Source organism: Pavona decussata, unplaced genomic scaffold (genome assembly GCF_977016875.1).
Source record: "Pavona decussata unplaced genomic scaffold, jaPavDecu1.1 SCAFFOLD_72, whole genome shotgun sequence".
Taxonomy (NCBI): Eukaryota; Metazoa; Cnidaria; class Anthozoa; order Scleractinia; family Agariciidae; genus Pavona; species Pavona decussata.
This window is the reverse complement of record NW_028145491.1, coordinates 5,048,973-5,063,002: the sequence shown is the minus strand read 5'-3', so window position 1 is coordinate 5,063,002 and position 14,030 is coordinate 5,048,973. Positions and strand designations below refer to the sequence as shown.

At 38.1% G+C, this 14,030-nt stretch overlaps 1 protein-coding gene across 2 annotated transcripts in view; it reads right to left on the bottom strand.

Annotated features, from left to right (window-relative positions):
- Positions 1–2,797: 2,797 nt before the first annotated feature.
- Positions 2,798–14,030, bottom strand: part of LOC146477108 (NBAS subunit of NRZ tethering complex-like) — a 73,403-nt gene continuing 62,170 nt past the window's right edge. For both annotated transcript variants that reach the window (XM_085114078.1, XM_085114077.1), the window contains exons 45-63: positions 13,548–13,787; positions 13,094–13,229; positions 12,389–12,465; positions 11,658–11,958; positions 11,292–11,358; positions 10,755–10,865; positions 10,316–10,391; positions 9,595–9,711; positions 9,126–9,186; positions 8,938–9,053; positions 8,279–8,380; positions 7,868–8,088; positions 6,675–6,789; positions 5,877–6,085; positions 5,043–5,334; positions 4,313–4,455; positions 4,113–4,236; positions 3,894–4,019; positions 2,798–3,222 (exon numbers count right to left, since the gene is read on the bottom strand). In XM_085114078.1, coding sequence (XP_084970204.1) covers positions 2,917–3,222; positions 3,894–4,019; positions 4,113–4,236; positions 4,313–4,455; positions 5,043–5,334; positions 5,877–6,085; positions 6,675–6,789; positions 7,868–8,088; positions 8,279–8,380; positions 8,938–9,053; positions 9,126–9,186; positions 9,595–9,711; positions 10,316–10,391; positions 10,755–10,865; positions 11,292–11,358; positions 11,658–11,958; positions 12,389–12,465; positions 13,094–13,229; positions 13,548–13,787 — 2,940 coding nt within the window. In that variant the 3' untranslated portion in view covers positions 2,798–2,916. The remainder of the gene's footprint in view (positions 3,223–3,893; positions 4,020–4,112; positions 4,237–4,312; positions 4,456–5,042; positions 5,335–5,876; positions 6,086–6,674; positions 6,790–7,867; positions 8,089–8,278; positions 8,381–8,937; positions 9,054–9,125; positions 9,187–9,594; positions 9,712–10,315; positions 10,392–10,754; positions 10,866–11,291; positions 11,359–11,657; positions 11,959–12,388; positions 12,466–13,093; positions 13,230–13,547; positions 13,788–14,030) is intronic.

Here is a 14,030-nt window from a genome sequence, read left to right as displayed (position 1 = left end):
ATTATAAATGAATCCGAAGGTTTGCCAACTTACTAACTGATACCCAAGTGGATGATAGCTACTTGCTATTGGATCTTACCCTTAAGGTGAGGTGTTACTCCGCAAAATTATACTCAGCGACCCATTTTCAATCAAAAAATCACAACAGGTCACGTGACAAGTATTTTTAAGGCTCGAAGCCAGAATCTTCATAAAGTTAGATACCACAACGAAGTTTGGGAGTCTTTCTGTAAATTTCTGAATAGTTATCGATGTTTTTAAATTTTGCCTCACTAATGCGTATATGTTCTGCGCAATTCGAGATACTTGGGTTTGCTATGGGCACTAATAGAGAGATATTTTTGCGCGGTACAATAAAACTATGCGGAGAAAGCAGAACTTATTTAGAAGAAAATTGGGGGTAACCATGAATTTTTCAGAGATAATTTGAGCTTAAATTTGAAAAAAACAAAAAACAAAACCAAAACCAAAAAAAAAAAAAAAAAAAAAAAAAAACATACATTGCTTTATATTTTACTGGTTTTAAGAATAATTGTTGCTTAATTATCTGTCAAAAAATTTCCCGCTACCCCAATTTTCTTTCTGGATTCCAGTAGCCCATACTAAGATTTGCCTTTTCCGCATAGTCATAAACTGTGCAAAAACACTTCTGTGTATCAGCTAGGGGGCACCGTCCTTAATTTCTTTTTTTCCAGAAACTCTTTAACATTTTACTGCAGCATTGTTGTGCTATTACTAAATATAACGTCTTGGCAGCTGCCTTTCTGTTAAGGCTAGGTGGTTTTTTTTTTTAAATACTACTACCTTAAGCCAGCAAAGTGGTTATTTCTTTCTTTAAACCACTCTAGTAAAGGTATAAGAATGGTGACCCCTTATTTTTATTCTTTTTTATTCTCTTGATGTTGATCAGAAGTATATCATTGACTAGTTAGAATAAATATATGAAATGTGAAAAGTTAAAAAATTCTCATTGCAACTTCTTTTTCGATGGGATCAGCTTATTAAATGCCACCGACATTACTGTTAGCTGGACTAAATGAGTGTTATTGGGAATACCTTACCGTTTCCTGTATACTTAATAATTTTCGCAAACCTTCAACGTAGAAGGAAAAAACCGCGTGAAACATGACACATGCTTACTCAATTTGACCGCTAACACGCAAAAGCACTTTGGGTCGACAACAGACGTACTATAAGATGGCGGAAAATATGGGTACACACGGCATGAGGGACAGATTGATCATGGTTATTGTGGGTGGAAGGGTGGGTAATGAACTTGTGCCCACCTCTCCTTCAAGCGTCTCGACATTCATACAATTCTTGGTCCATGCATGTAATTGTTGTTCTCATTATGTGAACCAATAATTCTGCAGTGCAAACGGGATTCGCCTTCTACGATGCCGGTGGAGTGCTCTACCAACTGAGCTGCCAAGCCAACTTGATAGCTTAGTTGGTAGAGCACTTCACTGTTATCGTAGGGGTCATGGGTTTGAATCCCGTTCAAGCCTGAATTTTTTCAGGCTTTCTTTTCGCAACTGCCTAAGTTACGTAAATAACTGTGAGGGTCCTTCTCCTAAGTAACAGGTTGTTAAAAATCACCTATTTTACTTGCTATTTTGAGCTTTTAGCGTTTCTCAAGCCATGATCAAATGGAAATGCCGCTCAACAAGATTAGAAATACCAACGTATGTTCAGACTTGCGTTGGGTATCAAGACATTCGAGTCAACACAAATTTTTAGACCTGTGCAACAACTGCAAATGAAGTTGAAGAAATATTTTGCATTTGAACAACGCCCCAAGGAAGGCTTATAGATAATTGGACATTAATTTAATTTTCAATAAATAACATATATTTTCCATTAATTCCACATCTTTCTTAAGATGAAATAAATAATTAATAGTCTTCAAATAATAATAATAATAATAATAATAATAATAATAATAATAATAATAATAATAATAATAATAATAATAACAACAACAATAATATTTAATGAGGGGGTCCAACTCGCCAAGGCGGTTTTCAGTGGAGCCCTCCTAAATAAATCGTAAATAAGACGTAGAAATGTCAATCATTAACAATTTAACATGCTTGTTATTACCCCTATCAATTTCTTGTGTTAAAATGCTTTTCTGTAGCCACGTAATGCTTGTTAAGCGACCTAACATCAATTCAGAACACGAGTGGGCTTATTTTCGACAAGCGCCTGTTTTAGTGAGGTGGGTAATTATTGGAGAAAATTGTGTTTCAAAATTGGTTGGGCTTGACATCAAAGACAGCTTGAAACACCAACCTAACAGTTAACACTGTCCGTGTGTTCGGGAGGACTTATTATTGGATTGAATGCCTTGATTTCAGAATTTTACGATATTTAAACAATACTTTGTTTTGGGACTGCTTAATCGAGTGCTTTGTCTTTGAAAATTTCGCAGCTACTAATAGGCCTTATCATGGTTTTCGACGCCATTTTGACGGGTAGGCAAACAGGCTTGAAATAACAGTGTTTGTATGGAAATCCGATGTCAAATCATTTTCATAAAACATCGCTTCTGAAAAATTCATGAAGTGGAAACTTTTGGCACTAGGAAAAGGATTTTAAGAACAAAATTGGAGGGATGTAGCTGTGACAGAAAGCGTCCAGTCGTGTTTTGAACTTTCCGTACATTTCCCTGTATTTTTTCCCGCGAACTATTTTTAGTAGCAGCTCACGGCTGGTTTGCTATACAGACAAATGTATGGAAAGTTCAAAACACGACTGGACGCTTTCTGTCATAGCCACATTCCTCCAATTTTCACAGTTGTTTGAAAGTTTTCTGAGGAGTTTTCGGTTTAACTGGCCATTCAGTGACTTGTCATTTTCTTAATTCGAAGGCAGGTGTGTGTTGTCTAGATCATTTGCTGCTTTCAGGCGATTTTATCTTCTTAGCCAACTAGACAACACCCCTACAGCATTGTCAAAAGTCCTTAAAGCAGGATGCGTTCGATGATAGTTCAACATTAGTGTCCCAGCCTCTGTCCAGTAGCCGGCAGTTTGTAACTGAGAGGCGACAAGCTTAACTCGCGCTCCTTTGTCAGCTGAATGTAAATCACCAGGCCCGTCAGGGTGGCTGAGAACATAGTTGAAGAGAGGCGTGAGAAAAGGCGTTCGTGCGACCTCTGCTGTAAGCCCATGAGATATAAGAAGTTCCAGCAGCTCATCATCATAGGAGTTTGAATTGATCTGTGAATGCAAGAAATATTACTGTTACATGGATTGTTTCAAAAAATACATGTATATGTCATGAGGAAACCACAACGGCACCAAGCCGAATTTAACGGGACAATAAGAAGGACTGCTGTCTTAAGTAAAAAAACAAACAAACAAACAAAAACAAAACAAAACAAAAAAAAAAACACAAACACAAAACAAAACAACAACAAAATACAAAACAAAGAAAACAAATACACACACACACACACACACAAAAAAAAGAAAAGAAATGAAAACAGAGACAACATTGTCCATTCTTGTCCCAAAAATAAAGTTTTCTACTACTTGAATCTTGACTATCAGATTTTAATGTTACATTCGAAGACCATTCTGACCCCTCAGCTGTATAAATGAACACCATGCGTGTCTTTCGGACTATACCGAGGATAGCCAACATTTTGGTTGATTTGGGACCTAAAGAAATGAAATAGTACTCCGCACATGCGGGCACTAATCACAACATGAAAGCATAATGGCATATCTGGAACGGGCAGAAATAATAAACTGAAAGAATAATAGCTATAATGATAATATTTGAAAAAAGAAAGCCCTTAGTCACAAAGAAACGGAAACGGAAATGGAAATTAACTGTAAGTACCATTTTTGTTAAAAAAAAAAAAAATGCACCACTGAGTTTCTACCTTTAGATTCTTCATGTTTTCCAATGCCAAATGATGCATGGCTTCAATTGTGGACACCAAGGCAAACTTTAAGGCATACAGGGCTCGGCACTTGAGGAGCATCAAGTTGTAGACATGGGAACAGCACTAGAGACAAAATAACACCATTACATCGAGCAGCAAGTGAATCAAAACATACTCAGGTGGTTTGGTACTGTTGTACTGTGTTCAGTTTCATACCTCAACAGTGAGGCTTGTAGTGCTGCTGAGCTGTTTGACCATTTCAATCACATGCTCACCGTCTCCATGGCAACGGATCAGTTTGTCCATGAGTTGAACCCAAGGGTTAGCTGATGGCTCTTCACTGTCGAAAGGAACAAAAAGGGCATGCTTTAAATGTTGTCTTTTTGCTTCAAAGCAGGAAACTAATCACTGCTTACCTGAGTTCTGTAGCTGCAAGGACAGGCCATATCTGTAGCAAAGAACCCAGACAAAGGAGCTGAGAGAGAGACAGGCTCTCATTTAGGAGGGTCTCAAATAAACGGTGCCTTTTAGTGTCACTGTCAATGTCTTCTGGTGTGAGCTGCGTGAATGAACAGGTAATAAATTATAATTTAATCACAAAACGCACCCGTATGGCAGGGCCCGATGTGTTTTTATGGTCTCCATAACAACAGCTATAGCCATGCAGCGACTGTGAAGTATGTCTGTAACTGTTGCTGATTTGAAATTATTTAAAATATAGACACTCAACATTTCTTTCATGTTCATCCACAAATAAATTCAAATGATCGGGATTATGAAAATCAGCTGGCAAAATTGTACAGTTAAAGATAATCAAGGAAAAAGAAAATAACTCAGTACAATTATTAATTACCTAGCAAGCACTTGAAACGAATAACCGTAATTAATAGTGATTCATATTGTTTTCAACACAGGCTTGCCAACCTGTGCAGTTAAACAGTTCATGTTTTGAAATAATAATAAAAAACCTAGAGCAACAAAGGAAAACATGTTGTCAACATTTTTTACTTTTCTAATTTCAGTTTTATAAGTTTGAAAAACTCTCACATGTATCTAAAAGCGCTACTTACGTAATCTTCAAAACCATTCAAAAGTAGAGTAAACCACACAAACAGACGGTGGCAAATCAGTATAAACACTACTAACCTTTCTGTTCCATGTGGAAGACACAAGGGCATCTGTTTGATAAAACAACAGTAGAAAGGTGTCTTCTCCACTAAGATCAAATGATTCCTCTATTGACCGAAGAACAGCAGTCTTCACAGCAGCGGATACGGCAACATCAGCACAGAATGGTCGTAAACATTCAACTATATCCTCTTGACTGGTCATTGTTCCTCCTTTTTGAACATGAATGCTTACCGTACGTATAATTGTCTGTACAATGTCCATTGGGTCTTTGCTGCCAAGTAGTGAATGACTATGATCTGCCGTTTCACTGAAAAAGAACAGGCGACATGAAGACAAGATTAGCATTGAAACTTCCCTGGATAGAAAGTCAGTCCGGCTGCTGTAGTGTTCACCAAACATTTTGTCCAGTATCGTCGTCAATTCATTGCAATCTATTAGTTATACAACCTAGGTGGAAAGTGACAATGTGGATGTGGACCACAACGCAAGTTGCAAGCAGTCCAATGGACATAACCATATAAGAAGTTTTTATAAAGCTGTAAGTTTTACTTGCTGTTAAAAATAGAAACAGAACCAAAAATATGCAAAGAAAACTAGGAAAAATATATATCCTGAGAAACTTCAAACTCCTGGGTAATTTCCATCACAATGACCACGGCCGCCTTACAAAAACGCTTTCATAGAAGTTTTTCCCTCTAGGACGCTAAAATGGAACTGGAAACCAACTTTAAAAAATCAGGCCGTGAAGTATGAGAGAGATATTAAAAAACAAACAAACAAAGCAAAGCAAAACAACAATGACAACAACAGAAAACCTTTCGGGAGCTAAAAAGCGCAACGTAAACGCACCTGAGACACTCTAAGACTACTTTGAAAGTTTGCTGCAGTATCTTCCCCACTCTACCCTTCTGGGGTTTTTGTCTCGAAGCGAGCAAGAGAAGTTCATTGATTATCTCTAAAGATTCACCACCAATCAACATTTGAGAAGCAAGCTTGCAGATTTCATCAGGGTCTGAGCGGGACAGATCATACATCCTTGCATAGCTTGTACCCATATCCTGCAAGGAAACAATATTTCAGGTCAGTTGTCGCTAAATTCTAGTTTAAACCGGGCCTTTAGCCAGCGCAGAGGCAACTGAGCCAGTTGCCTTGGTAAAGATTTCTAAGTTCAGCATTTGGAATTAAGTGAAGTGAGAGCTAAGAACTTTCGATGTATTTAAAACCCGTAGAGAAGGATTTCGGCCACTGCCTGAGGAATGCGCAGGTTTTTGCACTTACCATGCAAATATTTTTATCGTGCGTGTGTCTTTTTGCTACTACCTCGGTAAAAATTGGGAACTGGCTACGGGGTTCAAATGGACTGAATTCCGTCCTGAGTTTTGTTAAAGGTAAAGGTAAACTTAATTTGGGTGAGTGACCCATTCAGCAACTAGGCTGATACCAGAGGGGGCCCATAATTCCTTTAAAGAAATCGGCGAAAAGTGACATTGTATAATGTGAATTGGGGACGAAAAGGGAAGGAAAATCCTGCAATAAAGATTTCAAACCTAACCTTAAGTTACTTCATGAAACTGTCCTGATTTCGTTCTTAAAAAAGATCACTATGGCTCTTACAATGAGAATTATCAACACAATATGCTGATATACCTTGTCGCGTTCAGTCAGTTCATACACGAGTGGGTCAGCAAGAGATTCTAAGTGCCTGCATGACTGTTCCAAATGATTTATAACTTGTTCAAAGCTGACTATTTCTTCTGAAGCACTGCAAAGAACAATAGTGTCTTTTGAGTTTTATACCTCTTACAGTGAATATGTTCATCTTCCAAAGACCTTCAAAATGAAGTAAGGAATTGAGCTAGTAACACAAAACCTGAAAACATTATGGCTAAATGGCTGGAATGGGATTGACCCATGACAAAACCACAAGGCTAGGATCCTTATTCTGCAGTTCACGTATTGATGATCATTTTATTCACTTCTGAGCTAAAAGAATAAACAGGCTTGGCTTGGTTTATCTCGTCGAAGCCTCAAATATTTTCAGGTGTGTTATTGTTTTCATTTTGTGATCTGATTGGTTAACTACATTCCCATAAGTGTAAAATAAATCAGACCAGCCAAAAGGGTCTATTTTTCAATGGTTGCTCCGATTTATTTATGCACTTTATGCACCTACGAAAGACGTTTACTCCTCAAAACGTTGGAATTGTCTGTCGTACCAAAGTTTCAGTGAAAAACCGTTTGGCTTAATACTGCATACACTAGTAGTAGCACTGATTTTTGCCGTCACAGATGTCCAGAGCTTGTTTTTAATCACATCACAAACCGTGTCAACTATGTTATTTTCCCAGTGAACACTCTCGTGCCTTGGTTTATTTTTTGATTTTGGATGATGACGAAGCAGCTTGCAGCAGGTTCTTAATTAATAATCTCACTTAAATCGCTATTTCAACAACGAACAAACAAAAGTGCAAAGGTGGTAGGTGGGGTAGGTAAAAGTGCTGTTACTCCTTCATTGCTGTGTTATCCACATTATTATCACCCAAAAATGTAAACCAGGAATGTTAAAAAAAGAACCTCATGATATTATCGAAGTCTGGTCTCCCTGAGAACTATTAACAGCTGGCCCATTTTAGGGGCCCAGGCTCCCCAAGGTGGTAGGAATTGGGATAAAATGGCACAAAATTTCAGCAGTGCATAAAATTTTGCAACAAAAAGGCACAAAGAGGCAGGAGTCACTAGAAACGAGCTGGGAAATAGGACTAAAGGGAAGTGGAAATACACACCTCCCTCTTCCCCCCCCCCCACCCACACAGCTGAACAAAGTATGCAATTTAAAACACCTTTCTTCCTGAGTCTCACTGATTCCCTTTTTCTTTTGAGCCGCATCTTGCTGTCGTGCAAACCTCAAAGCTCTGTTTGCAATCTCCATTCTGTTCTCTATAGTCATGTTGTCCACAGCTGATTCACTGAATGTAACTGAATCAATAAATTGCTGAACTCCCGGGGGTGACAGACGAGGCAGCATTTTGTGGCAAGCATCATAACGCTTCCCCCAATCATCCTGTCATGAAAAAGGCAGTTAGTAATGACATTTTGAACCAATGATCCTTGTCTTATTCTATTACATAACGCATGTCATTAGTTAAATTCATTTAAAGACTTGGAACATGGTCTGTGAAATGTGACAAATGATGTAAAAAGTAAACTTCAAAGTATCTCAGTGATAATAAAATAATTTGACAATCACTTACAGGTTGCTCTGCCTCACTATCTTTCCTCTTCTGTTCCCCTTCCCAAAATAACTTCTCAGTGTAAACTTTAAACACACTTGAAGGCTCTATACAACTGCCACCCTGGAACAGAAACAGTGTTACATTAAGGGCACATTGGCTAACAGAACTCACTGCCATCAACGCGGTAATATAGTATGCTTCAGTGATGACCACAAGTGCATCACTGTTACCGCCAGCTAGCTCCTTTCTCCTGACTTCTTCACCTTCAAGTGGACATGAAAAAATTATTTGTTTGATCAAATCTTCATGTTGATCTCGTATGAAAATCGAAAAACAAAAAAAATTCCTTATCAATTTTTCTTCCCGGCGTTTGGGGCCTATAAAACTGTCAAATTTCACTTCCGGTTGGAAGAGACTAAGCGTTCCTGTATTGACGTCACAGTCCTACTATCCCCAGTTTCTTAGGCGGTATTGTAGCTAACCGGAAGTGAAATTTGACGCTTTTGTACGCCTCAAACGCGGGGAAGAAAAATTGATAAGGAATTTTCATATGACAGTAACGTTAATATTTGATCAAGCAAACAAAAAAAATTCTGTCATAAATAAATAAGATACATAAAAAACAATGATTATCGCACAGCATGGGAGCAGAGGACACAAATTATAAAGCATCTGACCTGGGTGGGAATCTTAGTCGCTAGTTTGGCCAATAGATGCACGTTAGTGCTTGTCAGCACTGGTTTTAAAACTTTCAGAGGTGCGTCTACAGAGGTAAGGTTCTTGTAATCCAGACCTGGAAGAAAAGAAAGAATTAAACGTTTAATATTAAGTCCCGTTTTAAGAATGGAAAATTAAAGTTACTTACCTGAAGCAGCTGACTTTATTTTCCTGAGTATTCTGAGATGAACTTGAGCAGCTAACTTAGCCTAGCATAATGAAAAGAATTATATATATAGATAGATAAGTAGAACATAATAATGTTACTATGAAATGGGATGAATTGAGACACCAGAAAAAAATATTTAAGGGAGCAGGGATGGCGCAGTGATGAGACCAATGTGGCTGCGGTTCGATTCTCGGACTCGGCGTCATATGTGCATTAAGTCTGTTGTTGGTTCCCGTCCTTGCTCCGAGAGGTTTTTCTCCGGGTACTCCGGTTTTCCCCTCTCTTCAAAAACCAACACCTCTAATTCGATCTGGAAAGGGTTCCCAATTAGTGCTCTGCGCTAAATACATTGACATTTAAATAAAGTAACAAGGCGATAATTTACCAGTACTTTTAGATGGGTGGTTTGGCTGGGAGATTAGAATGACATGTGCAGTAAGTATTGTACCTTCAGGGTGTGGTCTTTCTCTTCACACTGTTCCAGCAGCATGTAGTAATAAATTAACCTTGCATGTTTAGTGCCATCAATGGTTACATACACGTTATCTTGCATTCTTTCTGCTACCTGAAACGGACACAAACACGGTTATTTAGGCTAATGCCAACTAAATTTACAAGGTAAGAAGTACCCTGAGCCTGGTTGTTAGAAGCATGACTATGCTTCTCCAGGAAAGTTTAAGAATTTAACTTAAAAACATGCTTTCCTATAAAAAAAACCTTTCTACTTTAATTGAAATTGATTTTTCATGATTGGAATTGTCAGAAAATAAGAAGAAAAAAAAAAAGGAAAATATGAAGAAAAATATCCGGAAAAAAACTTTTAAGACAAGAGAAAGCACACTTCCCCTTCAATTTAATACAGTAGGTACTAGACAATTTTATTCAATAAAATAGTCTTTTTAGGAATAAGATGATCATCACTGGTAAAATAAGATACCAGAAGAGAAGAATACCAGATCTTTATAATCTACTTTAAAGACATTATTGTTTAATTAACGTTTTAAACAGACAGCCACATAACAAATAAAATTAATTTTTCATATCTTATCATATTTAAACTCTTTGACATCGAAAAATTCAATTGGTGGAGTTCCATGTAAAAAAAAACCCCAAACAAAAACAATTTAGGAAACCTACTTTACCACAAACATCAGAAAATGAATAGTTACCTTGCAGGGATCCTGTAGTAGGGTGGTCATTATTTCCAGTTTGTTAACCCTTTCTTGAATCTCTTTTGTTGACAGGCTGAAGATGAAAGTAATGGGACATAAGACACAACGTTTTTCTTAAGCCAGCGACACACCTGGCGATTTTATACGTCGATCGCGGCGAACTTGATCGCCAGCGAAAATCGCAAGCGATTTTCGCCACTGATTGATGCGGACACACCTAGCGATTTTTTTCGTCGATCGCGGCGATGTGGTAGTTTTGAAAACTCATGTTATAAAATCGCCCAACCTGATGGGTTGGCTTTACTGCTGATTCGCAGCAATAAACGTAGAAAATCGCGGGATCGGCGTATAAAATCGCCAAGTGTGTCGCTGGGAGTTAAGAAATAAATTTTAAACAATAACAATTTGTGCACAATTTAATTCATGTCAAATTTACTTGCTGTCTGAGAAAAGGGACTCCAGATGTGTCATCAGCATTTCCCATTTAGAAACGTCATAGCGGTCTGCCAGAGACAAGGCTGTGTTGAAAACCTCTTCCTCAAGCGCCCTGCAACAAGAACAATATTTTGCCATATTGTATGTCAATTTGTTCACAGTCAGATTGAGTTATAAAAATAAACACCACACATGAGGAAAAAAATCAACACTGGTTAATGGCTTGAAAAGGAAACTGAAACGGGAACTATGTCTTTACAACACAAAACCGCCTCAGAAAAAGTCCACAAGGAATGAGGAACCACTTCAGTGGTTTTGAGCACAAATATGTTGGATAGTGAGGTGCACAAGATGCTATTTATAAGACAACTGAAACTCAGTCTAAATGTGATAGATATTACTTCATTTGTGTTAAAGAACTCAACTTGTGTGGTTTAATTTTCGTATTCTTTAGTACGTAAATCTAGTGGCCGCTACTTAGTAGAAAGATCACACAGCCATAAAGACTGATAAGGTCTCTACATTATTTTCATCTTACATTGCCAAACCAAGAATGGTCTCTCGTTTGTACTCGGGATCTTGAGCAAAACGGCCTATGTCAACTCCTGCAATTAAAATGAAAAATTTGGTGAGGAACAAAACAAAGTACCATGTTTGGTGCTTCATCTAACTCAGTCTTCAAATCATACACTTGTCAGTCATGAATTGACCATAACAGCAAAATTGCCAGCTACTGGCCAACAACAACTATGACAATCTGTTACATTCAGATACTCAACAGTCAAAAGCGTTTTTAAAATTATTGTGAAAAGGGTGATATATCGAAGAGGTGAGCAAGAAAGGCAGCACACAAAGGTTTCTCATCCCCTTCTCCACTTACTTAACTTCATTGCTCTTTGCATACCTTTACCCAAGCTGTGAAGCAGTTGCCCTTGTGCAAAGTCAGCCATACGATTGTGATACCGAACCAGGAAGTTAACAAAGAGCTGGGTTTCTTTTGGCCAGTTTTTGTGCACACCAGCAGTAATATGGCGCATCATGTGATCAATGAGCTCTGAGGGTACGAAACGATACGTGTCCGCCTGGTGAGTCATCACTGAAGGCTGCAGGGTGTTGTAGGTATTAACTGCAAAGCAGTATGCTGCCATGTGTAGACACAAGTAACTATTGCCACAACTGCTGAAAAATTCATCAACTTGCTCTGCCTGAAATACCAAAGAAAAGAATTAAACATTTGGTAGATTGTCTGGTGTGGTTGCTTAATGAGTACCAGTTCAGTGAGATTGTGAGTTCATACCCAGGTAATATCATTAAGCGGGGCCTTAAAAAGACTATGCTGATCCTATAACGACAGAGAAACATTACATGGTTGGCCATTAATAGAAAGAAACAGTCACTGAGTAGCATCAAAGAGAAAGTAGTGCATATAGAGAAAATAGAATTAGTCCAAATCAATAACCGTGAACACATTATGCAACTTTGTTTTTATCAACAAGGTAAGACACCAACTACTAATTGTACACGTAAAACATTAATTTAGTGCGTGCTTTAATGGAGTTACCACTTGTAGAAGTTTGTAAATCTGTATTGTCTTGTTTTGATACCGCTTTGCATACAGATATCTGTTAAACAAACCTCGTCAAGTGCTAGAAGATAAGCAACCCCCAGCGAGGTGTCTTCTGGTAGAATTGACTCTGCCAACTGAATCATCACTGTCCGCATTTAAAACAAATTAACAAAAATCACCAATCATTAGAGAAAATTGGATCTAGTCATAAACGCAGAAACAACAGTATACCTTCCAACACTTACACCTTATGTACGAGTCTCACGCCTACAGACTGAAACAAAAACTGATCTCGGGCATACATGCCTGTTTCTCACGCCTCGTGGCTCACAAATCTGGACTTCCAGTAGCTCCCAAATGAATAACATGTAAATTTGACTCAATGTTGACAAAAAGTAGTCACATCGATTACGCTCTAAGTCAGGTGAACGGAAGATAAAGCTTTAAAAACTCTTACACTTTCCCACAAATCTTCGGACATCTTCTGCAACGTTCGCAGATCATCGGAACATCTTTGGAAATCTTTGGCAATGTTCGGAAGACATCAGAATATCTTCAGAACTACAGGTAATTTTATGAATTTGACTCCGGAGGAGTTGGCAGGTAAACAACAGGCAGTGTTTTTGGTATGAACTAGTAGCTGGAACATTTTCTACTTTACCTGCGTGTGTTGTATTTACTTTCTTTAGAAACGGACAACTGATTGAATTGATCAATGAAAATAAATCACCACCAACCACCTACTTCCCATTAGAACACAAATTACTAAGTACCTTCACTGGTTGGTTCAGTTATCGTTCCTTCAGATCTGGTCTCAGACAACTTTTGTGTCCTTAACAAACAGCGACTGAACAATAGTGGTTTGTTAGACACCTGCTTAGCAATGTGATGCTCATACGGTAATCTACCCTAAAAAAATCAATCAATCAATCAATCAATCAATCAATCAATCAATCAATCAATCAATCAATCAATCAATCAATCAATCAGTCAGTCAGTCAGTCAGTCAGTCAGTCAGTCAGTCAGTCAGTCAGTCAGTCAGTCAGTCAGTCAGTCAGTCAGTGTATCAGCTAACACGGCAGAAATTCTTTAACCAATAATGCACCGGAATTATCGACTCAGTATGCATAACTTAAGATACAGCTAACATGTGAATCATATCAGTGCTGCTTGAAGGCACTCACGTGTGGCTGGACCAATGTGTTCTTCATATTTTTCACATCTTACCCCTTTCGATCTTGTAAGATGTTTTTCCACGAGTGACTGGTAGAATGGATGAAATTCAAGAGTGTTAATGGCCTGTGAGCTTTGTGTGATCAGTTGACTGTCTATCACTGTTGTCTGTTCATCATGCAGAGGTCTGAACCACTTCATAGTGCTCTTCCAGAACTTCTTGTCACCTACAGCTGACAACAGGGCCTTAGAATGCGTCAAAAGACCCTGATCCAAAGATGAAGCTTCGTTTTCCTAAACACAAATGGATATGGAAAACATTCACTTATGTTGCAAGAGTTTTTGCGGGAATGGAATTGAAGGGTGTTATGCAAGATTATCGTTAGTGACCTTTTTTTTTAGTCATGAAATTGAAATTACTCCATATAAGGTCTATTTTGGCACAGAAACTTAGTCGCGTATTCAGATTTTTTTTTCTTTAAAATGCAAGTGCCCTACACAATAGAGATACAAACGCTTGACTGATTTCTTTTGTTC